Below are 27,606 nucleotides of genomic sequence, written 5' to 3' on the forward strand. Positions count from 1 at the left end.
GCTGTAAAGCCATTAGCTGCTGTTGTTTCATCCTGTCTTCCTCTTCCCCTCACACACACATCAGAGAGCAGCAGCGATACAAACAGGTTTGCTTTTGCAGATGCCCATCACATAATTGTGCTCATTCCAACTCAAATGTGTAGAAAAGCGAGCATGCCACTTATATAATGTATGTCAATAGAGGAGCTGTGTGTATGTGTGTGTGTGTTTCTTACTATCACAGGCACTGTTTGGCTAGCATGCCATCACACAGCACAACATCTTACTCGATCCTCTAAAGAAAGAGAGCAGGGCTCTGTTCTGAATCACAGCGAGCTGCATTTGAGATGCTTTCAAATAGTAATTGGATAACTATAACGACCTACTTTTGGCCAAATTCTAAAGATGCTCACATTTACCACTGCTTTGTGAAATTATGTGTGTGATTCCAATAGGCCACATGGATTCCTGTGTGTAACCAAACAAAAACAGCTTGGTTTGAAAGTGTGAGCTTTGCCGTTATACATCTCTATGCTACAGATGATGGAGATTTTTTTTGTTTGCTAAATTTTGCTGCAGTTTTGCTAATGTGACTGCACTTTAAAACAGCATCACATTCCCAATCCCAAAATACTTTGCTACATGCTAGGGGTGTCGCAATAATAACCACAATATTAAAAAAATTAAATACTCTTATTATGTAAATACTGCACATGATAATATTGTAAATAATCCAGCACCAATAACCTGGTAAATGAAATGATCTCGCTGGAAATCGCAGGTCATCCAGGGACTTTTAGCCAACTGTTTTACATTACATACTGCTTTACAATATAGTAGAGAAGTATGTGATTGCGGATGCAGTCAGTGTGTAGATACTACTGCTGCATAAAATTATGTTGTCAGAGATAACAGGCAAAAGCGAGACACTAATAACTGCACCTGAGACAATTTAGTTTGGGAGTTTTTTTGGACTGGGTAAAAAAGATGGGAGGTTAGACACCCAGGAAGTGCTGATCAACAATAAGTTTGTTTTTACACTCTCTCCATTACCCTACATTTGTGTTTTGTGTGATTCATCTGCCAAAAAAGAGAAAAGATAAACTAGATTTTCACTGATTATTATTATATAGCATTACATTTTCCAAAAATCTCTAAGATATTGCAATAATAGCTTTATTGTGAATATTAAGGCCACAATAATCATGTAGTTAAAATCTGATATCATGACAGCCCTAAAACTTTGCTAACAGCCTTTGCTCACTTTTGTACAAATTTACATTCCTATTCATGCAATGCCATTCTAGGGTGCAAAAACCCTTCTTCTAATTTTATGTTTTAAACAGAACGTTAGCCAGACCTTAAAATCACAGTTTTTTTGCTTAATGTTATATTTTTGCTTATAACCTTCTACGCTGATACTTGATGACAAAGAATGAATTGAACAGCAGAAGACAGCTGATTCTAACCGAGCGGCAGCAGCGAGCTGGTTTTTCAGGTTGGGTGAGTTGGGGTCTGTGGACAGAGCTTTAGCAGCCAGCAGGAGTTTGCTGGAGGACATGGAGATGGTCTTCAGGTTGGTGACCACTTGAGTCTGGTCCTCTTTAGACTACAGGAAAAGACCAGAGGAGAAAACATCGTTCAGCTATCCACTCATTCATTCATCTATCAATCAAGTGTCAAATGACTCTCTCAGGATCTTGTGCTAATGAAAAACTAGCATATTTTTTAAAATTTGTCACTTGTATCAGTAACATATAATATCACACATCAAATGATTCTATAGCTAGAATAATTCAGAAGTAGGCTATGAGTGTAAGTGCTTCAGCGTCTTGATAAAATGAATTTGACTCTCAACACCTGGGATTGTCCAGCCATGTCCACTCCAGCCTGCAGGAAGTGATTGAAGTCTTGTCCGAACTTCCCGGAGGCTTTGGACAGGTCCTGGGTGGTGCCGCGTGACGCCTGCACCAGCTCATTGGCTGACTGGTTCAGTCCGGCCGCTGCCTCGTTCAGATTCACCTGAGCCTCCTGGAAACTCTTCCCGTTCACTGGGAACTGAAGATCAGATAGGAACAGTAACTGTGACACAGCTCAGTGTAGTATTTAACAGAAACAGGAAACACAAAGTAAACAATACAAGTAAAACTACACAAAAAACAAAACATTTCTAGACAGACTTGGTTGTTGGCTTGAGAAACCTTGGCTAGAAAGTTTGAAGTATTTCAAGTTTAAAGTTTTGAATGTTTAAAGGCCATGGATAGAAGGATGGACGTTTGGTTAATGATGGATGGAATAATTTTAAAGCCAGATAGATGGATAGATGGATGGAACAACTGAAAGATGCATCACAAGAATGAAGTTGCGTAGCATCTCATGTAATGAGCGTCAAGTGATTTAAGATTTTTAACCAAAAGTTATTTTTTGCAATTAATCACACTAAATTAAAACATCAAATTGACAATCCTAATCAAAACACACTTGAACTGTTTGTGAGTTTTTAGTTTCTCTTAGTTGACGGACACTGGATTTGACTAAGACTTTTAAATTTGGGCCACATATTTTCAGATTTTCAACATGATTTTTCTGCCAATTCTTCTTTGGCAGTCTGAACAGAGATTCAATTTCAATTTACTTTGGTGTTTGTCTAAACACAGTATGTAATTTTACTGGAAAGTGGCAAAAAAAACCCCCATATTTGGAATAAAAATGCAAATCCATTCTCTGAAAGTAGGTGGTGCTTATGGAACAACAGAAATGCAGAGGTTGACAAGGTTTAAAGGTTGTAATTGATGTAATTGATATAAGCTGTGCAACTTTACATTTCTGACACCAACAAAGAAAGTCGAATAGTAGTAGCCTATTTTTTAAAACAGCTGTTTTGATTTTTGCATTTGCTATTGTGTTTATCAACCGGATTGTTCTTTTGCTTTTTACTTTTCTTTAGCAAAACAGTCGGTTTGTGAGCACCACCGAGCCTATCAAGCAACAATTAGCGTTTCCCTATAAGCTTGAGTCTCGTTGGTTGGCTAGTTTTCTTCAAAGAACGATGCAAAAAGAGATTAGGACGGCTCTCCATAAATAATTATGTCACACTGACAGCATGCAAATGTTTTTTCGGTCTGAACAGACACATTTACAGCTGTCCATTCAAATTAAGATGTTTGTCGCACCACGTTTTGGCAACAAACATGTGTCTTGATGTGAACAGGTCTTTAACGCTAGACAGTTTTTGTGTAACCAGCAAAGTGTGTATGACCAGCCAACATCAATTACATTATATAAGGCACTTTAGATAAAAGTCACAGGACCATCCAGGTGACAACAATATTGCAAATTGCATTCTGGGAAATACTTTGTGTAATGTCTTTATGGCCAGGGGGCTCACTTTATCAGACAGGAGTTTCTTGCTGGCTTCTCCTACAGTTCTGATGGCATTATCCACATCTCTCTGCCCCGGCAGACAGTTCACAGAGCGGTTCAGAGCCTGAGACACAGCCTTAGCTACCTGCAAACACACATACACACACACACACACACACTCCAGTTGATGACAGAACATTTAAGATGATTCTTCAGTTATGCTAATCATAGACACACACCAGGCAATTTTCTTCTCAAAATAATGGGCACTTCACCCTACAGCAGACCAAATCTCCCATCAGCAATTAAAAGGGAGGTTTCGTTACTGAATTTAAACCCACTCTATTGAGCTATTCTCATAAGTATTCAAGCTGAGGTCGGGTTTAACCTGGGCCAGTCTCTGCTGGCTGTCAGGGTCTCCCGGTTTGGCAATGGCTCTCTTGGTCTCCTCGATCAGGCTGGCGGATTTGTCCATAACAGCCGCGGAGCAGTCCAGCATGGCGTTACGAGCATGAGGGTCCTCGGTGTTGGCGGCCACTCCACGTGCAGCCGAAGCCAGCGAACGCAGAGCCTGAGCCACGTCACGAGCAGCCATACCTGCAAAACACAGGTAAACAATCCAGAAACAGACATTAAGAGAGATTGAGGGTGCCCATGATGAACACATAACTAACCCTTGTGGGTTTCAAAACTGCAAGATATGGGTTGAGTTACGAGAAGGAGCTTTAACCACTGTGTCTGTGTTTGCTACAGCAGCGACAGATTAATAATATATTACACAGACTGCATAACATTGGAAAAATAGCTAGTGGTATGTGAGGTTGATGGGGTTACCTGTGTAGTTCTCATTGCCTTGAGTGGCTTCACTGAGGAGCTGAGCAATAGCAGAGCTCACGGCTTTAGTGATGGAGCCCAGATCCTGAGAACACTTCTCCAGCTACACACACACACACACACACAACACATACATCACAAAAACTGTGTTAAAGGAATCATATTTTTATATTTCAGAAAGCATGCTCAAACTATAGATATGAATGATACAAACTCAAGGTACACTGTGATTTTCATTCACAAAGCACATTTTTAGACTTTTTAAAAATAAAACCGTATTCAGTAAAATTTCATTGGGTGTAAAACTATAGTAAACAAAATGAGGACGGCAGATTTCAGTTTTTCATCAGTGGTTCTCAACACTTTTGACTGCAAGGCATTTTGTATACCACAATATCATTTCTACAATATTCTATAATACTGAACCTATAGAAATCCCAACAATCTTTTAAATTCAATTGCAGTATTTTTAAGAGCTGAATGTTCTTCTGGATTCCCACTCTTGTTAACCATTAATTTGCATGTCTTTTCCAGTTGTTCATGATTTACTGGATTAAGGATAATGATTTTAAGAATATTTTACATAACTGTTTTACATAACCACAAAAATGTATACATTACGAAAATGGAGTTTTAAAATTATTATTTATTATTTTACATGACTATTTCAGATCTAGAAATAGGTAGTGCTGTGATTATTATTCAGATTTTTCTAGATTATTTTAATTACTGCTTTGTCTTATTTAAAATTATCTTAAGGCCCACTGGTTGAAATCTACCTCCTAAAAAGATCAAAAGAACAACACATATCTATAAGATCTATGCTGCTGCTCTAAACTTGTTACTGATGCCTTGAAAAGGAAAAATACAAAATAGTTCTGTCAACAGCTTATACAAGAAACAGAATGTTTCTTAGCTAAAATGTGCTTGAAAGGACAAATAAATACCAGTGTAGTGGCTTCTAGCTGTGACATGAAGCCTATGACTTGTGGGTATATGTGTGAAAACTGACACAGATGAAATCACGCTTGCACAAACATACACTAGCAGTCAAACGTTGACACACAAATACTCATTCTTCATTATATAAAATTTTTTCACATTTAGAATAATGATAAAGTCGATGCGAAAACAATTAAGCAACACAAAGGGAAGTTTTGAAATTACATAGTGATGAAAACACTAGTTTCCAGCTATGCTCACTCTGGGCATTTTCTCAACTAACTTTTTCAGGTGTGTCCTGGCATGCTTTTTGAACAGTACTGAATGAGTCTGCATGCATGCTGGACACTTACTGGCTGCAGGGATGTTCAGTGTTGGACTGGTAGTGTACAAACAAATGCATGTAGAGCACATTCTGTGCACTGATACACTCACCGTTTCTCCAGGCAGGGGTCTGAGTTTGCCTTCAGCAGCTGAAGCTTTGGCCTCCTGCATGTCCCTCTCCAGCCCCCGTACCATTGTGAGCGCGTTATCAATCTCCAGAGGACCACACGCCTCCTGAGCCTGAGACAGACAGACAACCGTATGAAATTCACTGCAAAAGAGCTACATATGTTCACCAGGCCTGTGTCATGTTCATTTATTTTATATACATGCACATATCACAGTTCTAGCAGTACTGTTGCAGAAACGGACCCTACTGACTTTCTAAATAACAAGTCCTCAATCATCCTGTGGATGATTCATCTGCGGATATAACAGGCTTCATTATCTTTCATCAAAATGTAATAACTTGCCCTGCCTCTGAAATGACTTTCCTAGTCAGTGGATGACACCAAGCTCTTATATTTCACAACATCTCCCTTCCAACCACATGTCAAATATAGATCATTCAAAAAAAGGTTTCCTATATTTTTTTAGCTGAATATTCTGGTGCTTCACAGAAGTAAAGTTGAGTTGCAAATGCAAGTGTGTCATTATCAGGGCACTGGTTGAGAATATGTACCTAGAAAATAATCATTAATAATAATAATTTTACAGAACAACAGTAAAATTACAATACACAACCGTCTTAATTTCTTTCTTTTTAAACATTCAACCATAAAGCTTTTTTTTTTCGGTGGAAAACCAAAACTTCATTTCTTGCATGAAAACAAAACCTAACACTTCTCCCCAACCTAAATGATCTGTCAGACTGAATGTAAATCTCTGCTGTGGTACCTTCTGGGCAGCGGTGCGCAGCTCAGCGAGAGCGCTGGCCAGGTTTTTGGAGCACTGACTGAGCTGCATGGCAGACGCCTGGTCACTGATGGTGGGAACTGTAGCTTTGGCTGCCGTCACCATTTTCGCTCCGGGCTGATGAAGAGAGCAGATATCATGAGCTCAAATAATGCAGATGTGCACGTTATAACAGGAAGTGAATGTCAGAGGAGTGAAAGGACCTGCATGAAGTTCTGACTGGCTCCGATCAGGGCGAGCTGGGCGCTGGGGCTGTCGGGCTGCGCCTGACTCCCTCTCACACCCTGAACCAGCTGAGGGATCTGCTCCGCCACCAACTGCAAACAAACCAGCACGGTGGTCATGTTCAGTTACTCCTTTAGCTCGTTAGCAAAGGGCTTATGTGATTATCTAGGCCTTGCAGTCAAACCAAAAATTATTCAGACACCAGATATAATTTTTTTATATTTTTTTAGTAGTGAGTGCAGGGCACTATAGTTCATAAATGTAAGCGATGAAAGCAAAATAAATTAAACTGTGACATATTATACCCAAAAATTCTTCATACAATGGACTACCAGTAAAATTTATAAAAATTTGGGAGCAAAAATTATTCAGACACTTTGACCTGACCATGTTTTGCTTAAGTGTTTTTTAATTGATTGCTAATGCGTCTTTTTTACACCACAGACTGAACAAAATTAAGCATTGCTTGGTAATTGTTTGAGCTAAATTGGTATTATCTGATTGTGTAAAATTTCACAGCTGAATCGTTTTTGGTTGATTGTAATCCATAACATACCTTTTCATCAAAGTTTTCTGACATTATCAAGATGAATTTGTTCTGACAGTTTAACTCTGAGTTCTTGTCATATTTTATTACCATTTTCTAAACTATAGCAAATAAACCGATAATGTGAGAAACATTGAAGGTGTCTGAATAAATGTTGGTTTGCCTGTATATCAAACAAACTGCAAGCAGGAAAACTGTAGTGATTTATCAAAAATGAGTGTTAAGCACAGAATTATGCTTTACGTTTCACGTCTGTTCACATCAGCCAGTCACAAACACAGTGCCGATGTGAACTAGTTTTAACCCGAGAGGAACAGGAAGTGGGTGCTGAGAGACACACACCTTGCAGCTCTGCACGAGTTGCTGCTGGGCCGCAGGGTTCTTGTTGGAGGAGGCGGCGTTCTGCGCAGCAGCGATGGTCTGAGTGGCAGCCGCTGCCGCCTGTTTGGCTGCATTCTGACCAACAGATATGACACAAATATATTTATTATAAAACCACACATATAGCTGCCATATAGACCAACTTCTATCTACCTGAATGACAAAATTCTGAAATCTCAAAAACTGCTTGGTAAACTCACATTTAAACTATTTCAAATCAGCAATAAAATCTGACATTAACTAACCCATTAATGTGGTTTCTTACCCTCAAATTGGTGATTGGCTCTTTTATTCAGAAAGCAGGACTTATTCTGCTATATTGTGCATTGCATTTTCTCCCATTCATAGTAAAATGAGTGAACAGTCTCTGTATACATACATTACAGGTCAAAGGTTTGGAATAAATACAACTTTTAATGTTTTTTAAGTCTCTTTTGCTCTCCAAGTCGAAACTACTATGTACTTACATTTAAAATAATTATTTGATACAATGCACTTATTGTGTACATACATGTTTTTACATTGTACTTCTATTTTTAAAAAATACCAGCATGTAATTACATCTGTAATTAATTTCTATAATTGCATTCATAATTACACTGTTGACCCATCCCTTACACCTTAACCCACCCTTAAACCTACCCATACCACCAAACCTGTCCCTAACATCACCCCTATCCCACCTCATTAGCAGCAAATGTGATTTACAATACAATATGAACACAATAAGTACATTGTACTTATTTTTTGATGTAAGTACAAAGTAGTAAGTACAAAGGCCATTTAATATAAAGAGGGACCGAAACTTATTACTTTTTAAAATAATGGTTTTCTTTCAATATTTTTTACATTTTAAAAGGATCACATGACACTGAAGACTGGAGAAATGGCTACTGAAAATTTATAACAGCAATAAATTACATTTTAAAATAAATTCAAACATTCTTTTTTAATGAAATAAACATCCTTGGTGAGCACAAGAGACAGACAGACAGGTCTAGTTGCTTTTTAGGGTATTTTGCCTGCTTACTAGGTGTTGCTATGTAGTTCTGATATTTTGGTTGGTTAATAGACGTGATTAAGTTTCTATTTAGTAGTTGCTAGGCATTGTTAGAGCTAGGCTGTTCTAGCTGGCTGCTAGGGCTACTTGGGTCATCTGGCAAGTTACTGGAGTCTTTTGGCTGGCTGCTGGAGAGCTCTGGCAGGAGGTTGATAGGACAGGCAGCCAGTTAGATAGAGACAAACGGACAGATATCACAAAGAATTAAGCCACACACTCTGTTCATTTCACTGCAGATAATAAGCAACAGTATAAAACAGAGAAACAGGTCTGTGGAGTTTGCGAAACCTAATAGTTCTTCTTTCTCACAAGTTGCAACAAGTTACTTGTGAAACTGCACCAGTGAGCTATACATACTGCAGTCTTTTAAAAACACAATAAATCTTTTTCACTGTAGCCTTTGGCAAGATTTGACTCCATGAGCTATAAAAGATCATATAACTTTATCCAAATAGGGCAGCAAAGAGATGTTATAATTGGCAATGCTTCTAGAATTCATCTCGGTACAGGCTATTATTTTCAAAAGAGAATGTGACCTCAAAAAAAAAAATGTCATCACATCTTTGAGTTCTTGGAGGTTTGGATTTGTGCGCTTCAGTCCTCACCTCCAGTTTGTTGACCAGCCTCTTTTTAATGGCATTCTGTGCCGCAGCGTTGGTGGCCATGCGCAGACCCTCCGCAGCTTCACGCAGCTTCTGCTGCTGCTCCTCGCTGTCCGGGTTAGCAGCCGCACCCTGCCGGCACACACAACAACACTCAGCTCCGAATGCACAGCTATCCAGTCTAAAAGCACACACTGAGGCGTCTTCTGTCCCACCTTCGCAGCTTCCACCATCTTGGCCGTGGCATCAGCCAGGAGTTTGGCAGCAGACAGGAGTTTGCGGGAGTTCTCCAGGTCAGTCTCGCCCTCCGCGTCGGCCTTGATAGCATTGACTAAATCTGAGGTGGCCTGAGCAAGGATCCGAGCCTGTCTCACCATCTCCCCTGAACACACAGAGGAACGCGCCTGTGCGTGAGCTCCATTCATGATATGCATATCAACAAGTCTCTGCACATCAGTCCAAACTATATTAAATACAGACTACTACATGTTCCTGTTTTGATTTGTTTTTGTTTTTTTTAGGACCCGGGATAACGTGCTAGTAACTGCTGACATCATACAAAAGATGCGTCATTCTTAAGAATGTGGCGTTCCAAAACAGTGAATCTAATCACCATTCACACAAATGTTTGCCTTAATAATGACCACACTGGTGACATGATCTTATCGTTAGCAGCAGATTCTGAGCACACGCGAGTTACTCGTCTTCCGCAAAGCATTTCAGCATCATTTTTCATATCTTGCCGATGCCGATGTTTACATTTTAAGCCATTATTGGCCGATTCTGACATCTTTCTGATAATATCCTGCATCCGTATTTAATAGTTTAAATCATTTTATTAAAATTAATTATTAAGTATATAACTATAATTTATAGTTATATTGTTGTATAATTAATTATGTTTATTTGTAAGTTTAAATGCATAATGCTTAGGTAATCAATGTGCTTCTACTTTTGAAGTGAATTTTATTTATCAGTCTCGTCATCTTTATTTTAATTTAGTCAAATGTGGAATCCTCTTATTTTTATAATAATGTTTTTTTTGTATGGTAAATACAATAGTCTAAGAGTATAAATATATGACTATGTGTATATGTGTACGCAACTGGAAATTTTTGGAATGGATTTTTTTTTTTTTTTTTACCAGCATATAATCTATTCATACCTTACAATACATTGCCACTTCAAATATAGTCAAGATAAGGTTTAAACATGTCCCTAGTACCTGCGTCTCCCATGGAGCTGAAGATGTTATCCGTCACATCCAGGATGCGGTCAGTGGCCTCTCCGTGCCGCCCGATTGGCTGCCCTCCGCTGGCGTACTGTCTGATATGCTGCAGCAGCTCGTTAAGAGCCTGAGTGACACCTGTGGCAGCCACGCCCACCTGTTTGAGCAGTTGCTCGTCATTGGTCGCCCCCTGTGATGACTCTACACAGCCCTCCACAGACTTAGCCACCAGCTTCCCGGCCTCGATGAGCTGCTCCTGACACACGGGTGAGCTGATGGTGGGAGCCACCACCTGAAACACAGATAAAACACACACACATGAGCATCAGCTGAGGTCAGCGAGTCCGTCTGTGGATGAGTCAGGTGTGAACGCTCACTCGTGTGCAGGCCACTAGCTGGGACGTGGACAGGGCGCACTGGGTGGCGGCAGTAATCACTCTGTTCTGTTGAGCTGAATCTTCTGATTTCTGAGCCACATTCTTGGCCTTTAACACCAGAGCCGCTGCTGCATTAGCCACAGCCTTCGCCAAATGCATCAACATGTCCTGCACACACACAAACACACACACACACACACACACAAATAAATAAGATATTTGACGTAATCAGACAGACATAGTAGCATAAATCATGGACATTTTTGCATTTTTCTAATTAAACAAATCTGTATTGCAAATGATACAAATGATCCATTTTATCAATAAAAAAGATTAAAAAGTTGAATTGGACAATGAATATCAGAATTTCTTTCCATTTAGTATGTGCCCTTGTAATGGCAGCTTGCACTCGAGCCAGCATAGGTCAAATCAGGTTCATGTTATGGGGGTTAAGAGCACAGTGATTTCTGCTGGACAGCTGTTCAAAAGAGTAATCATTTTATTATGCTACTTGTTGTGAAAAGGCAATTTCATATGAATTTTATAATGATTTCCAAAACATTCTAATCTAATGTCACATGAAGGTTTGCTCTAATTTTCCAATGTTAAAGAAATCGCAAACACTTCACAATTTCAAGTCCACAGTTTGCTCCATTCATAATATAGCTCACATAATGTGAGACTGCACTAAACATCTGGCTTGCAAAGCCCACTTTCTATGATCTAATCAATTCCCAGAGGACAAAATCATATTTCTTCTTATCCGAGAAGCTATTTCACCTCACTTTGTTGGAAAATTTGTTTGCAATTTCTATTTCACACTGACTTTTGACATTTTACGTTTGTGAATATTTTAAAATGCATTCTTGTGTATACTGAATTTAGCTGATTTTGAAATTCAAAAGTATTTGTACTGTTTTTACGTCTCAGAAGTGTAACCAGAAGAGTCACTAGTGTAATACGGCAACGACAGAAATACATCTACTAACCCACACTATATTAACATGCTCTAGATCATTTACATGCAGGATAAGGGTCATTCTCAAAATATTGTTACAGACGTCCCTTGAGTTTATGAAAATGATTTGAAATAAAAAGACATGATTCATCATGTAATTTTTGGGTTAATTGAAGAGAAGTTTATAATGCACTGATTTGAGTCTGATCAGTGTTTTGAGACAAAACTAAAGCAAAGAAGTTGTCAATACTTTTAATTTACTGTTTACCACATCAGCAGAGAAACATTTGAGAATGACCCAGATACAAGCACTACAACACACTATACAGAGAGCTGTAAAGCTGTCAGATACAGCACTGGAATCACTATAAACGCTTGTTCAAAGAGCAGGAATAAAGAACAAGCAGCGTTGTACAAAAACAGAGGGCAGGGCAGCACTAGAAATGTCCTGTTCAGTATGATTTCCGTTAAACTTCATGTTACCAAATGTATTAAACATGTTCTGATAAGCGTACTGTCCAAATAAGGACATTCACGACTGTAGCACACAACTTCCCCTTCAGTTCGGCTGTGTGAGGAGTGATAAGACATTTTCAACCACGCACAGGGGGTTTCTTTCGAATATTATCACATTAGAGCTGACAAAAGACTTCAGGACATTCAGAACCATTTCAGCTGTTACAACTTTAAGATCCATGAGCCCAAACCACACATATGGAATACAAACATCATGAAAACGAAATCATGTCATTCTAAACATTGACAAAATCAGCTTATAGAAGATGCATTTAAAATGAAAAAGGTGTCTCTTTCTAGGAATACAGACCCGGAAACTCCAAATGCTCAGGAGAAATGCTTTCTAGAACAAGAAGGTTCCCCTAATTCACCTGCCTCTGAATAAATATGCATCCCGCCAGTGTGAATTAAAGCGCACACCACTGTTATAGGATGCTGCAGAGCACATCATTTGCACAAACAGGCTTGCCTTGATATCACATCACACAACACAACATGTATCTGACCTATTTCAATGCTACACAGGATATTCTGTTTTAAAGCGCTATGGAGGAGATCAAACATCTCAAACGGCTGGACAGCCTTGACATTATAACAACACTGACACACCAGTTCCATGGACCAACATAAATGACACACATAAATTACACGTCAGAACTTTTGCAGCATATATCAAACTAAAAACGATATAGTGATATGGCTTAGTGCTATTATCAAATTCCAAAGGTTTATTAAATCTAGGGGAACAGCCAAATGTGTCTCAAATCACTCAACCCTTAAAAGAATGCTTTTATTCTGGTCTATGCAGACGCACTCAACCCAAAAATCCCCCCAATACTTCTAGAATGATTGATTATTTCCAAATATAGCTAGTACTCTATGATCTATTAGTAATCTAAAATTCCTGTATTTTTTCATATTGCAATATATAGCAGAAAAACAAAGTATTATAATGTCAGTTTTTTCCAATATAGTGCAGCCCTAATGATTACTAAAACAATTATTAAAAATGATCACTGTTTTACTGTAGTTAGAGTAACTGGTAATTATTAGAAAAATGTTACAGCTCTAAAATCAGGCTTTACTAACTAAATGCTTTTAGATATTAAAAAAGGTATGAGCTCTTTGATATGTTTTAAGTTACACAGAAACTCCACCAGTTCATTACTGATAGTTACAGGTCTGTATACACAAAAAGTTCAGAATTTGGAGAATTATGATATAATTAAATAATGAAATCTATCATGCAGAGAAACAGCGTGGATAATGAAATGATTGATTTCCTGTGGATGTGGATGAGAATACAGAGTCCCGTCACCACACCGTGATCTTAGGTACTACTATTATGACAGAATGGCACAAATGACAGGCTCAGTGTGACTATATGATTTCCATTACAATCCTGATCAACCTGTGATCATTGAATGACTGATTTAATAATGATCACTGTTTCATTAGTATGATTGGCTGGTGAATATGAATTGTTCTTTCTATGTGTTGTTACCAGCATTTGACTATAGCATGTCCGTCTGGAGTGTGTGAACGCTGCTGTACCTACAGACTGATGAGAACACAGGTTAATGCATTACAGTCACAGTGTGTGTGTGTGTGTGTGTGTGTCAGTCACACCTGGAAGTGCTGATCGGCATCGGACTCTCCGATCTGCTGCAGGAGTTCACCGCTGGCCTGACCCACATTACCCGCTGCTTGCAGGAGGTTCTGTCGTGGCTGAAGACACACACAGTTATATTAACATATCATAACAGCAAAGTCAACATTAAAGCAGTATTTGCTCATAACATCTAGATTTACAGAGCTATTAGCATCTTCTAAAGGACACAGCAGTGCTTGCAAGGCAGCAAAAAAAATAGTGTTAAAGTTTTAGCTACACTACTGTTCAAAAGTTTGGGTTCTGCAAGATTTTATTGCAAGCAATTTATTAATTTATTCGGCAAGGATTCATTAAAGTGATCAAAAGAGAGAGTGACATTTATGTTACAAAATATTAATATTTTTAAATAAATGCTTTTCTTTTAAACTTTTTATTCATCAAAAAATCCTGAAATAAAATGAATCGTGGTTTCAACAAAAACATTAAGCAGCAAAAATGTTTTCAACTGATAATAATGATTCTTGAGCAGCAAATCAGTATATTAGAATGATTTCTGAAGGATCATGTGACGCTGAAGACTGGAGTAATGATGCTGAATGCATTACAGGAATAAATTACACTTCAAAATATACTCAAATAGAAAACAGTTATTTTCAATTGTAATGATATTTCACAATATTACTGCTTTTACCTTGTTTCAGATTAAATAAATGCGGGCTTGTTGAGCCTAAGACATGTCTTTCAAAAACATACAAAAATAAAATCTTATCATATTGACCCCAAACATTTGAATGGAAGCGTTTGTTTAGGTTTTAAGCTTTACGTTGAAGTTTTTAAGGTAATACCTCAGTACTGGTGGGCTGAGCGGTCTTGAGCATGTCAGACACAGCACACGCCAGGTTCTTGGCAGCACCCAGAAGCTGTTGGCCATTCCCTCCCTCGTCCTCCATCAGCGCCGCCAGCAGTTTGACACCTTTAGACATCTCGGTCAGGTTGGAGGAGATGGTGGTGACAGCACAGCCCACAGCGGTGTAATCCGTCTCTGCTGGGTCACCTGACACACACGTTCAGTGAGAAACTTTTACCACATGACCAAACTATGTGGGAAGGATGACTTTTCATATATCTGGCATCCCACATGTTTTAGTATGTTTTTAGTTTTGATAAAGCGTCGTCACCTGCAGTCAGATTGACCATGGAGGCAGTTCCCGCAGTGATGGCGTCCACCTGAGAGTGAATCTCGTGTTTGGACTCATCCATTTTGTTCTTCCTCCATGCTTGAGAGGCCTAAACATCAGAGAGAGAGGACGTTCAATACTGTACTGAGCACATGATACACATTCCTCACTACAGCAGATTACAGCAATGCCAGAAATGCTTCTTTCCACACATTATGTGCAGTATATTGTCTTCTAGACTGGATTGGCTAAATCAGTCCCACACCATATAATCAGAATCACTTTTAAATATCATTTCTGAACCCTATCAAATCCTTTTAAGCTGAAATGTCAATATCACTGGCACATATTTCCGTAACACTTTAGATTAGGGAACACATATTCACTATTAACTAAGAGTTTTCCCTCAATAAACTCCTAATTTGCTGCTTAATGATAGTAAGGTAGTTGTTACGTTAGGTATTGGGTAGGTTTAAGAGATCTATAATATGGACATGCAGAATAAGACATTATCGTGTACTAATAAACAGCCAATATGCTAGTAATATGCATGCTAATAAGCAACTAGTTAATAGTGAATAGTGTGCCTGATCTAAAATGTTACTGCTGTGTCAGTCCCATATAAAAAAATACAAAATATTTTTACCTCCAGGCAAAGAAAGAAATAAAACAAGAGAAAACTTTAAAGATGACATTTTAACTGATTAAAAAAATGCACCTGTATGCTTCGTTCAAAAAAGACTAGACTTCAATTAAAATAAATAAATAAATACAGCACTATCCTATTAATTTTGTACATGAAATTTAGTATATGCTAATTTAGATATTCTCAATCCTATGGTTTGAGAAATGGTCAAAATGATACAAATGCCAATTGAAAAACAATTGCTGGGAGAAGCAAGTAGTGAGTGTTTGAAAAATATGCTGCTTGTGTTTCTGCTGGATCGTTTTTATAATTCCATAAATATACACAAAATTATATAATATATATATTTTTGGAACAATGTTGCAGGGAAACCAAAGGCATTTTGGAAAAAAAATATTTTATTTTTCACCCGTGTCAAAAATGACCCAAACAGAACACTGGGGTAAATAAAATACTTCATATTTGAAAAGTGACTGAGACAATTAAAATATATATTTATATGAATAATGCATCTCACCGCATCAGTGCCTAGTGGAGGCAGGGCGTCGAACTCATCGAGAGAGGCCTGAACTGCCTGTACCGCCTGCATACTGGAGTTAATGGTGCCGGTCAAAGCCTGCTGAGCTGATGTCTGCAAGATACAGAGACCACCGACAGCTCACTGTACAGCCCAAACAAACAGCGCTGACAGCTGGAGTGACAGTCACATAGACATCTCATATTCATATCAAGACCAGAACCCATCCTGTAGTTTCAGAGGTATATTTGCACGTGTGTATACAGTATCTGACCAGAGGGGGCATGTGTCCTCTGTGCATCTGCCCGCTGGTGATGTGCTGTTTGGCCTGTGGCATAGAGCCCATCTGGAAGTTCTCCGGACCTCCGGCACCAGAGCGGATGATGGCCGGCAGAGCGACGGAGCCCGTCTCCACCTTCCCAACCTTATTAAACTGCTGCTGGAGAACTGTTGACCTGGAGCATAATACGTCACAGGTTCCCATTAGATCCAATGCCATAACTCAGATTTATAACAGGAAACGATGTGTGACATATGGAAGCACTTGGAGTAACACCATACTACATTCAAACACACTAGTACACAATGAACTATGAAAAGACGCTCACTTTTTGGGAGATACCGAGTCCTCCAACATGGTTGATTCCTCATCGCCTTCCAGGCCGAAGTGATCTTTGCTCTTTTTCTGCAGATAAAGAGGTTTTCAGACACAAAGATACTTGAGAGCAGGACCTGAATGAAGCACTTTGTTGCCAGAGCAGACTGTCTTACTCTAGACTGGTCAAACATGAAGGTTTGTTGAGGAATTCCTAACACCGCAGAGAACCTGCAGCAGCAATTTCACAAAGACCCATTACACAACCATTAAAAATTAGACTGATATGATAAGAAAAAGATCTGCTTAATAACTGAACTCCATCAATCCTTCAACAAAGTTGCAACTCTGACCTCTCTAGGTCATGGGGTTATTGTGAAACTAGGAGCGTGGTGGTTGTGAAGTGTGCTCATGTCAGGGAGTGCTGGGCATTGCAAAATCCCTGTGTTTTCAAAAGAGCCATTGAATGCCTGCAGTAGCAGATTATGTGTGATCAGCATATGACTTGCAGAGCCAAACCTTTGTAACGGCATAAAGTCTGGTCCACATTACAATTCATTCTGTCTAGGAAATGCCCACTTAGACAGGTAGAGACATGTAATACACACACTCACATTAAGTAGTATGTATTAGCAAATGTCAGCTGCTTGATTGCTACATCACTGAAAAATGTAAACTGTATCATCACCCAGCAGAACGGGACTTCATAATGCGTTTCACGAATAATTTTATCCCCACCGGGTCTGGGGTGTGGGGGGTGTGATCAAATCACACCCTGTATATATATGTTTTTTATACATATATATATATATATATATATATATCCCGTAGGCCAATATATATACTGTTATCTCTATATAAACTAATAATTTCTAAACATTGATTGCCTCTATGATCGCATTTATCTACATTACATAACCCTAATCTGCTAAGATGCTATAAATATTAACGTCATGAATAAGGTATTGTGAAAAGCACTAGACAAATACATTTGACTTGAATAAACCCTTAGAAGTAATTAAAAGATTTATTAAAGAGTTTGTTGCATAACTAAAATAGTTAATTGCACAATAATAGTCCATCATGGAAAAAAAAAATATTAAAATGATGCATCAGTCTCCGCAAATGGTTGTATAAAAACACACAAATAAAAATTGAGGAAAATGTGTAGACTTTCTGCATACACAAAATGAACAGTCTGAACATATTTCAAAGATTTAATGCACCAAACATGGATAACTTTATCAAATCCAGTTAATATTTTTTTCCTTAAAAGCACTCTTTGTATTAATCTGATATTGTGTCAACTAGTGCAAAAACCTATGTACCCATATTCCTAAAATCTGCCTAATGACAGCTAGTTTCCAGTTTTATATGTAAATATATGATCTGTAACCTGAGTGCATGCCTTTCTGAGGGTGAGGCTAGTCTTGTGAGTCCAAAAATATGGGAAATTAAAAATAAGTCGTCAGGCTTCACATGATTTATAAAATTTTAACAATGAGATTGGTCATGACATGTTACCTTTTTGAGAATGATGTCGATGTAACCAGCTATGAGTTGCGCAATCTGCTCTCCTTCAGTGGTCTGAACTGAGTAGTATCCATCCTGATAGTCTCCAAAGTCCTGAAGAAGAAAGATTAAACATAAGACATGACACTTATAGGGCAACAAAAATAACAACTGTGTAAATAATACAGCAAACTATAAAAAACTAGATAGTAAAACAATAGTTTGGATGATTAATTGTTATTGAACAGTGAATTGTGCATTCATACAATCATGCATTCATACATGAGCAAATATTGTCTTAGGTTTAGAAAAAAAAATTACATTTTTAATATTCACGGTGAAATTACAAAGCAGGCATGGAACAGGTCCACCCTAATTCACAATGTTTGAGAATTCTGTGCAGCAAGAAAAAAAGCTAAATGTATTGAGTGTGTAGTAACAGAGCTGGAGGACGGAAATAATTAATTTAATGTGATCAATAAGTCTGCAGTCAGAGTCTAAATACTGAATTACTGCTGTGCTTTGTGATGCATAAACATGTGATGCTCTTCCTGGACTCAAGTGTTCAGCAGTGATCACTGTTTCAGTCTATTACAAGAAACAGGAACTGATTAAAGGTCTGTCGCAGCTTTAACATCCCTGCATATGTCTGAAAACATTATCGGGCATTATTAGTTCCCAAACTGGGATTTGTGAGGGAACTGAAAGTGGTTTGTCAGTTAATGAAAAGCTAATACTGAATTAAATCATAAAAATGTACAATTAAAATAAATACATTTAAAATAAAAATACTTCACTTAGTAAAAACACAAAATATTGTGTTTACCTCTATATATATATATCTTGTGCCCATTAACGCAGAGAACCATAAACATGTAAATGTGGTGTTAGATTATTGAAATATTAACTGTAAATCTCAAAAGATATTTAAAAGTAAATATTTTAGTTCAGAGAGGCTCAGCTGAAAAAAGATTGGGAATATGTTGTTACAAGGAGGAGATAAAAAATTAAATTATTACTGTTAGAAACAGCCAGTTTAACCTACGTCAGGCGAACCTCATGAATCACATAATATATAGTGATTGTGTATAATTGTGCGCTTGATGTCAGAACTAAAAATATTATGTGAATCAAACTTCCTGTGGACACTAATCTGAATCATAAGGTAAAAATGAAGTAACAAAGTCATCGTAATAGTAATAAACTCACTGCCAAAGGAACATCATAAAACTATTAGAGGACAGCACGCTCTGCACAAAGGCTGGCTTGAAAAACAAACATGTGTACTGCAGTCATTCCAAAGACTTTAGCTCATCTTCACAACAGTTTTTATGACTTCTTTTTGTACTTTTTTGATACATTAAACATTTTGGTTGTGTGGATTTTCAAAGGATGGACATAAATGATAAAATTTTATGAAAAATATGACAGAATGTTAATTTTAGGGTGAACCGTTTAAATATTTAGTGATTATATTATTAACCTAAACAATCCTAATTTTCCCCCAAATTTACCAAATCAAACCGAAACGGTGACCACAGAGCTGACCACACACCCTTCCACCCTTAGTCCACATCATATCCACAGTGTTGAAGTGTGAGTTATTATCAGAACACAGTGTGTGTATTTAGAGGAGTGTGTTGGTACCAGGGTGAAGCTCTTGGGAGAAGCCGCCCAGCGTTTGATGTTGGTCAGACTCCATTCCTGTATCACCTCTTTGGTCTTCTCATCCACTCTCATCACACACTCTTTAGTGATGCCCAACAAACGTGGAACAAGCTTATTCTTTCCTTTCATTTTTTCCTGTAAAGAGAATAAACATTACCATTAACACAAGAAAGCAGGAGCCATTTATTAATATTAGAGCTCAGATAAGGCGCGAGATCTTTACCTTGACTAAGAAGAAGGACACTCCATAGGTTTTCAGAGATCTGGCCAGTTTGACGTAGCTGACTTTGGCCTCAATCTCTGTCATGTTTTGGCAGTTTTTGTGTGCCTTAAAGAGACAAGTTTATCATTAAATTTACATTCATATAGTGCATATTTTGTCAACGTGGATATGAAACATAATTCCACGCATAACCTCACCTGGAAGATTTTCTTCTCGCCCTTGTTCTTGATGTACTCTTTGGGCAAGAATTCTTTCAAACTGGGCGAGACAGACAGGAAGCAAGAATTAATGGTCATATTTTAATGAATATTTTGAGAATGAATGCAATCTGGACTGGTGAATTTAGCAGTAGCTTGTGCAGGGATCTGATTTTACAACTCGGGCCATTAAAAGTGATGGCTGATTATCAGTAGTGCTGGAAGTTTAACAATGTTTTCTGTTCGGACTATGTAATTTAATCAAAAACCCGACGTGAAATATCATGCACACATGAAACATGGTTATTATTCATAGAAACAGAGGTAATCTCATCAACTCTGTTCCTGATGAAACTGTTAACAAAGACAAGACATAACTATTATTACTACTGTTTATGAAAATATAATTGGGAAAAGTAAAAAAATAGAAAGATTTTATGCAAATAAATCAATATTTTGAGAGTTGATCGATCGAGCCGAAAGAGTAAACTACCTGTACTTTTCACTTACTTGAACCTAACAATAAATTTAACAATGAATGTAAATGCAAACAAATGTTATTATTATAAGTTTGACTTCAGTGTTCATTTCTGTTTTCATGCAGATTGAGAAATGAAGAATCAGTTGGTTTTGAAGGCTCTGATGGCATTAACTACCACATACTTATGTGATTAAACATTTTAATACCTTAATAACCCAAATAAAAAAAGCAGTACTCTCACAGATACAGGTAAGGTAAGGATAAATAGAAATGTGTTGAGCTCACTCAAGGAATCCAGGTTTGTGTTTCAACTCATTGTGGTCTCCGAACTGGATCTGGCACTGGTATCCGGCAAACTCACAGGCCTTATCAAAGGAGACAGGGTGGGAGCCGTTCAGGATGTCATCACGGGCCTGGAATACAACATACAATACATTAATGCAATTGAATATGAACAAAATTAGCAACAACCAGATATAACTAAGCAGACACTGCATGATACATTTCTAGTAATAACATGTCTACACTAAAAGTGAAACGATGCACAAAGCTTCACAATTACAGCCAATCAGACCATTATTGATGTTTAACATACAGTTATGTAGACTGTGATTTTAGACCGATGAGATTTCGAAGTGAGTGTATAGTAGCTTTCCCCATATAAATGCCACAGAAGTACCCAACAGAATGCTTTGTCACTAAGGACAAAAACTCAAATTTACATGAAAAAGACTTTGATCCAAAGAGAAACAAGCTCTCTAATTTTCCTCTAATGTTGTGCAGAGATATCATTCAGATTAAAAATGACATTAGGACATGATTATGATGTAAAGGTGATGTTCTGTGGTGTTTACCTGCACATAGAGCAGGTTGAGCTGTACTGGGTCCCTGGAATCCACATTCTGGTCCGAGTAGAAGAACTTTCTTCTGAGAAGCAGCATCTCAGAATCCTCGACACCCTGCTCTCGCAGCGTTCGCCCATGATCCAACCAATTCACTGTTGAAATACAGCTCTGACATCAGTAAATTCAACTAGATTACAAAATATCATCCACATGTAAATGCTTGGATACACTTGACTGAATTTTCGTTTCTCATTACCTTAAAAACCTTTGAATTTCTTTTCAAATGCAAAAATGTAATTTTTAATGGATTAGCCAGAGCACAGAGTAAAGAAATTCAGTCAACAAGAATCTAGAATACATGAGAATGTGCATTTTGTCACTATGAAATTCTCTTACAGTGAACAGGTTGAGAATATACTGTATGCATTGTTTTGAAATCCTGCTAAAATAGCAAACAACATGCATCCATATTTATTTTATTCATTGTAAGCAGGAAGCGACATACACTCATCATCTGTGTGAAGTTTCTGTTTGAGTTTCTCCATTTTTTTGTCATCCCTCAGGAGGGTCTTGTCTCTTTTCAGTGTCCCCATGGTCTCTTCCTTCTTTTCCTCTCCCACGTCTCGCACCAGCGAGTACTCGTCATAGTTTGTGATGCCTGAGAAACCAGAAGTGTTTTACTCTCTCTTTGCAAACTGCTCCTCAAGGGACATAATAGTTCAATTAAACCTCTAAATATGATTTTTACAAACCTCCATTAAGTATTGTTGCAGACCTCCATTCATAATCTTAAGTGCTACTGACTACATCCAAATGTAGCTTTAGTAATCTGATCACAAAATGTTTTAGACCCTGTTTCCAGCTATATTTAGCACTAACCACTTCTTAGATAGAGAAAAACAGCGGTCCCATCACTGAACCCTGTGGTACCCCAATTCTGAGAGCACTCAGTGAGCTAATCCAACTGACTTGGTAAGACCTGTTATCCATGTATAATATAAAACAAGAGAGATCTGGCCTAGAAATTACTAAAAAGCAGGCAAAATGGAGTTCTCGCTCCTCATATGGACACTAACTTACCTATTCTGGCACAGATGGTCATTAGCATGTCAGTGACGATTTTTGAGTCATCCACCATGACCGTTTTAACAGTTCCATCCAACATGCGGATCTTCAGGGGTCTCTGTTTCTTTTTGTACTCCAGAGTGTCCTAAAAAGTGCATGTTCTTGTGAAAACTCCTATATAAATCCCAGCAAATTATGTTCACTAGTGTTATCTGCTGTATCTTAAATAAGTATCAGTTTTTAAGGACTGAGTCTGACTATCACGTTTATATAATTTTAATATAACACTGATTTTACAAATAATGTTGGCATTTATATTTTTTCAGTCAGTACACTGGCAATCAACACTTGAACCTGGGTTTTCTAGATCCTTGCTTTACCAGTAACAGATGCTTAAAAGTGCATGGATTGATTTCAAATACTTCAAACACATTTAAAATGTATTTTTCCTCAAGACAATCCCAGTGAAAATATAGAAACAATGGGCATGAACTCCACACCTTTGAATTTTTATGATTTTCCACTCATTTGTGATTACTAGAGAAGTAAACATTTTATAGAGATTGCACTCACAATGAACATTATTCTATTTAATATTTTAATTGAATTACTTCACTTGATGTTTTATTTGAAATATTCTAGACTCACCCCATTTCTCAGCATGTAGTAGTCCAGGGCTTTGCCTGCTTCCAGCCAAATACCTTTCTTTGGGTCCTCATCTGATAGGAAGAGGCCATAGTCACTGGCTGCAAGAAGACAGAAGTGTTAGTGGGTGGTCAGATTGCATTTTACAACCTGATAAGACTGTCAAAATCAGAAGGTGCATTGACTGAACATTTCCCATCATATCCTGAATTTTAAAAATACATGATTCCAGAATGCTTATCATTTTGATAGAAGAAAATAATGCAAGATACACACCAGAAATAATGTAGTTTATGTGCATCTTATTGTTTTAGGGGCCATTCACATGGAGCACATTTTTGCATTTAAATCAGTGTAATGAAAAAAAAAATCCCGCTGTGTCTAGAGATGTTTTTTTAAAGAGATGAATTACTTTTAATTTGGAGCGACACATTTTTGTGACACATCATTGTGTCAAGCGCTGCTAAACAACCAAGATGCAAGTGCAATGGACGAAAATTTCTGTCTAGTGCATGTTTAGATAGAAAATGGAAAAGCAGCACATTCTGTATGAATGTCCGCTTATGTTTTTTTCTTTTTTGCCCTTTGTGGAAGTTGGCAATATAAGTTACCATCCACTTCTATTGTGAATGAGTAGATTTTAAATTTTCCTTGTTTTTAAAAAAGAAATTAAAACAGCCTTGGAATTACGTGAGGGTGACAAACAAAATTGTTAGCTTTAACTTAGAACTCAATTTAGTATTCGCCCGCTGTCTGATAGGCAGTTTTTCACCCCAAATCTTTATTTTATTTGCATCTTTGTTTTACTGTATTAATTTTAGCTACTTACTTACTTTTTAGAGTTACTTTCATGAAACTATTATTTGTTCATATTACTGTTTACTTATCATTAATAATGTTTGAACCAGTAGTTATTGCTGTGGTATGTAAAATGTAAAATTTCCCAGGTATCTAAAGTTTTAGTCATAACAACGTACCAGGTTACGTATGTAACCCAGGTTCCCAGAAGGGAACGAGAGCTACGTCCGAAGACGCTATGGGAACGCCATCAGCGTAACCGGCGCTCTGAATATTTTATACAACAGTCTAATGGATGGGCGAGGCGTCACGGGCGGGGTGACGTCACGACCAGGAAGTTATATAAGCACGTGCGGCGGAGCCGGCATCAGCTTCAAGTCATGAAGCAAGCGCTGGCAGGGACGCCGGAAGTGTGGCTCGGGACGTAGCTCTCGTTCCCTTCAGGGAACCTGGGTTACATACGTAACCTGGTACGTTCCCTTCCAGGAACTTCGAGCTACGTCCGAAGACGCTATGGGAACGCAATACCAACGCCGCCAGACTGACAAGTCCCTGCCTGGTGTCAGGCTGAAAGGGCGGAAGAGCCTGGAGTGGCTCTGATGTCGAGGTTATAGAACCTGGCGAATGTCAGGGCGTGGACCACCCAGCAGCGTTGCAGATGTCTTGCATGGAGACACCTGCCCAGAAGGCCTTGGAGGCCGCCACACCTCGCGTTGAGTGCGCTCTGACTCCCGACAGCGGGGGACGCTCAGAGGCCTCGTACGCCAGTTTGATGGCATCCACCATCCACCTACTAAGAGTGGGCTTCGTAACAGGAAGACCCCCCTTAGGCAGACCAAAGCACTCGAGCAGCTGGTCCGTCTTTCTCCACAGCCATTCTGTGGATGTATGCGTCCAGTGCTCGCAGTTGTGCCTTTCCTGGTCGGGCTCCCTGAAGGGAGGAGGACAGAAGGCCTGGAGTACGACCGGCTGTGGTACGACCGTCAGAACCTTCGGTATGTACCCCGCACGGGGGTAGAGGAAGACTTTCGCCGAACCGGGCGCAAAGTCGATGTGCGAAGGGCCACAGATAGGGCCTGAAGGTCACTCACCCTCCTCAGAGAGGTGATAGCCAGTAGAGAGACGGTCTTGATCGTGAGGAGTCTATCAGTTATCTCCCCGAGAGGCTCGAAGGGTGCTCTGCCCAGAGCCTCTAGTACCACAGCCAGGTCCCACGTGGGGACACGGGGTCGTACAGGCGGCCTCAGCCTCAGCGCACCGCGGAGGAAACGTGTAACCAGGGGGTGTCTGCCCACTGACTGGCCACCGATAAGGGCGTGGTACGACGAGATAGCTGCCACGTAGACCTTAATAGTGGAGTGGGTTAACCCTGCGGAGAAGCGGGCCTGCAGGAACTCCAGAACTGCGCGGATCGGGCAGTTGACTGGGTCGAGCTGGCGGTCCCCGCACCATGAAGTGAAGAGTTTCCACTTCAAGGCGTACAGTTTCCTCGTAGAGGGAGCTCTGGATTGGAGGATAGTCTCGACAACCTCGGTTGACAGACCGGAAGCTATAAGTTGTGCCCCCTCAGGGACCACACCCACAGCCTCCAGCACTCCGGGCGGGGGTGCACAAGGGTGCCCCCGGCCTGTGAGAGGAGATCGCTCCTGATCGGCACCGGCCACGGGGCGCCGTCGAGGAACGAAATCAGGTCCGAGACCCATACTCGGCCCGGCCAGAACGGCGCTACTAACAGTAGGCTTACCGCGTCCCGGCGCACTCTCGCCAAAACTCCCGGGAGCAGGGCGATCGGGGGGAAGGCGTACAGATGGAGCCTCGGCCACGTCTGTACCATAGCGTCCAGTCCCGGAGGAGCTGGATGAACCAGAGGGGACATTGCGCTGACTCTCGAGTGGCGAAGAGGTCCACCTGTGCCTGGCCAAAAACCTTCCACATCTGCTTCACCCCTCGGGGTGAAGCATCCATTCCCCGGGCCTCGGCCCCTGTCTCGACAGGACGCCTGCTCCCATATAAAGATGCCCAGGAATGTGCACAGCTCTCAGTGACAGGAGCTTGCCCTGGGACCACACAAGGATCTGGTGTGCCAGCTTCTACAAGGGGCGCGACCGCAGACCTCCTTGGTGGTTGATGTAAGAGACCACTGCCGTGCTGTCGGTGCGGACCAGCACGTGGTGATCTCCCAGGTCCGGGAGGAAGTGCTTGAGCGCATGGAACACAGCTAGGATCGCTAGCTGGTTGATATGCCACATCAGGTGGCGACCACTCCACAGACCGCGGGCAGGGTGGCCACTCATGACCGCACCCCAACCGGTGAGGGAAGCGTCTGTCGCTAGCGAGACACGGCGACAAGGAGCTCCCAGCACCGGGCCCTGAGACAAGAACCAAGGTTTCCTCCACATGTCTAAGGCACGGACAACGGCGTGACACTTTGACAGCGTGGAGCGAGTTTTCCCTCAAGAAAACCCCCTTGGTCTTGAGCCACCACTGTAGGGGCCTCATGTACAGCAGGCCAGAAGGTATCACGCTGGACGCAGCTGCCATGAGCCCGAGCAGTCTCTGAAACTGCTTGACAGTGAATGGCTGGCCCTCTCGCACTCTCTGACTGTCGTGGGGATCGACTCGTCGAAACCCACACCACGCCTAGATAAGTGGTTCTCTGAGCCGGAGAAAGCACACTTTTCCTGGCGTTTAGTCTTAACCCCAAGTCTTTCATGTGGGCGAGAGCGACATCTCAATGCCGAATCGCCAAGCGCTCCGATCGAGCGAGCGGGGTGAGGGTGCTAGGCCGAAGGGAAGAACCCGATACTGGTACGCTTTGCCCCCGAAAGCGAACCTCAGGAACTTCCTGTGAGCAGAAAGGATGGACACATGGAAATAGGCGTCCTTGAGGTCTATCGTGACAAACCAGTCCTCGGACCTGATTTGAGACGCGATCTGATTGACCGTCAACACCTTGAACTTCAGCGAACTGACTGAGCGGTTCAGGAGACGCGAATCCAGTATGGGCCTCAGCCCACCATCCTTCTTTGGAACAATGAAGTACCGGCTGTAGAAGCCGGTGTGGACTTCGTGAGGTGGAACCAACTCGATGGCTTCCTTTCTCAGCAAAGTACCGACTTCCTGTTCCAAGACCAGAGCCTGCTCGGGGCGGACCATAGTCACGCAAACCCCGTTGAACAGCGGAGGTGGCCCATCGAACTGGATGGAATAGCCAGCCTCTACCGTCCGCAGGACCCAAAGAGACACATTCGGCAGCCGCTGCCAAGCTGCCAAAACGATCTACTAAGGGAATCAGTCTCTCGAGACTGACCTCTGGTGTCAGAGAAGCGGCCAGACCGCTGCCTCGCTGCGGCGCACCGGCAGGAGACGCATG

The 27,606-nt window shown here is 40.2% G+C and overlaps 1 protein-coding gene across 1 annotated transcript in view; it reads right to left on the reverse strand.

Moving 5' to 3' along the window:
* LOC306866156 (talin-1) overlaps nt 1-27,606 on the reverse strand; it is an 84,261-nt gene that overhangs the window by 26,791 nt on the left and 29,864 nt on the right. The window contains exons 3-30 of the mRNA XM_079411217.1: nt 23,439-23,536; nt 22,806-22,935; nt 22,231-22,383; nt 21,735-21,877; nt 21,166-21,293; nt 20,400-20,460; nt 20,203-20,307; nt 19,959-20,114; nt 18,324-18,425; nt 16,813-16,889; nt 16,479-16,659; nt 16,205-16,318; nt 15,042-15,150; nt 14,709-14,917; nt 13,881-13,979; nt 10,778-10,945; nt 10,398-10,692; nt 9,388-9,554; nt 9,176-9,304; nt 7,472-7,585; nt 6,561-6,674; nt 6,340-6,474; nt 5,554-5,682; nt 4,177-4,279; nt 3,731-3,939; nt 3,368-3,487; nt 1,840-2,037; nt 1,449-1,588 (exon numbers count right to left, since the gene is read on the reverse strand). Coding sequence (XP_079267343.1) covers nt 1,449-1,588; nt 1,840-2,037; nt 3,368-3,487; nt 3,731-3,939; nt 4,177-4,279; nt 5,554-5,682; nt 6,340-6,474; nt 6,561-6,674; nt 7,472-7,585; nt 9,176-9,304; nt 9,388-9,554; nt 10,398-10,692; nt 10,778-10,945; nt 13,881-13,979; nt 14,709-14,917; nt 15,042-15,150; nt 16,205-16,318; nt 16,479-16,659; nt 16,813-16,889; nt 18,324-18,425; nt 19,959-20,114; nt 20,203-20,307; nt 20,400-20,460; nt 21,166-21,293; nt 21,735-21,877; nt 22,231-22,383; nt 22,806-22,935; nt 23,439-23,536 — 3,886 coding nt within the window. The remainder of the gene's footprint in view (nt 1-1,448; nt 1,589-1,839; nt 2,038-3,367; nt 3,488-3,730; nt 3,940-4,176; nt 4,280-5,553; nt 5,683-6,339; nt 6,475-6,560; nt 6,675-7,471; nt 7,586-9,175; nt 9,305-9,387; nt 9,555-10,397; nt 10,693-10,777; nt 10,946-13,880; nt 13,980-14,708; nt 14,918-15,041; nt 15,151-16,204; nt 16,319-16,478; nt 16,660-16,812; nt 16,890-18,323; nt 18,426-19,958; nt 20,115-20,202; nt 20,308-20,399; nt 20,461-21,165; nt 21,294-21,734; nt 21,878-22,230; nt 22,384-22,805; nt 22,936-23,438; nt 23,537-27,606) is intronic.

This window comes from Barbus barbus (assembly GCF_936440315.1).
Source record: "Barbus barbus genome assembly, chromosome: 47".
Lineage (NCBI taxonomy): Eukaryota > Metazoa > Chordata > Actinopteri > Cypriniformes > Cyprinidae > Barbus > Barbus barbus.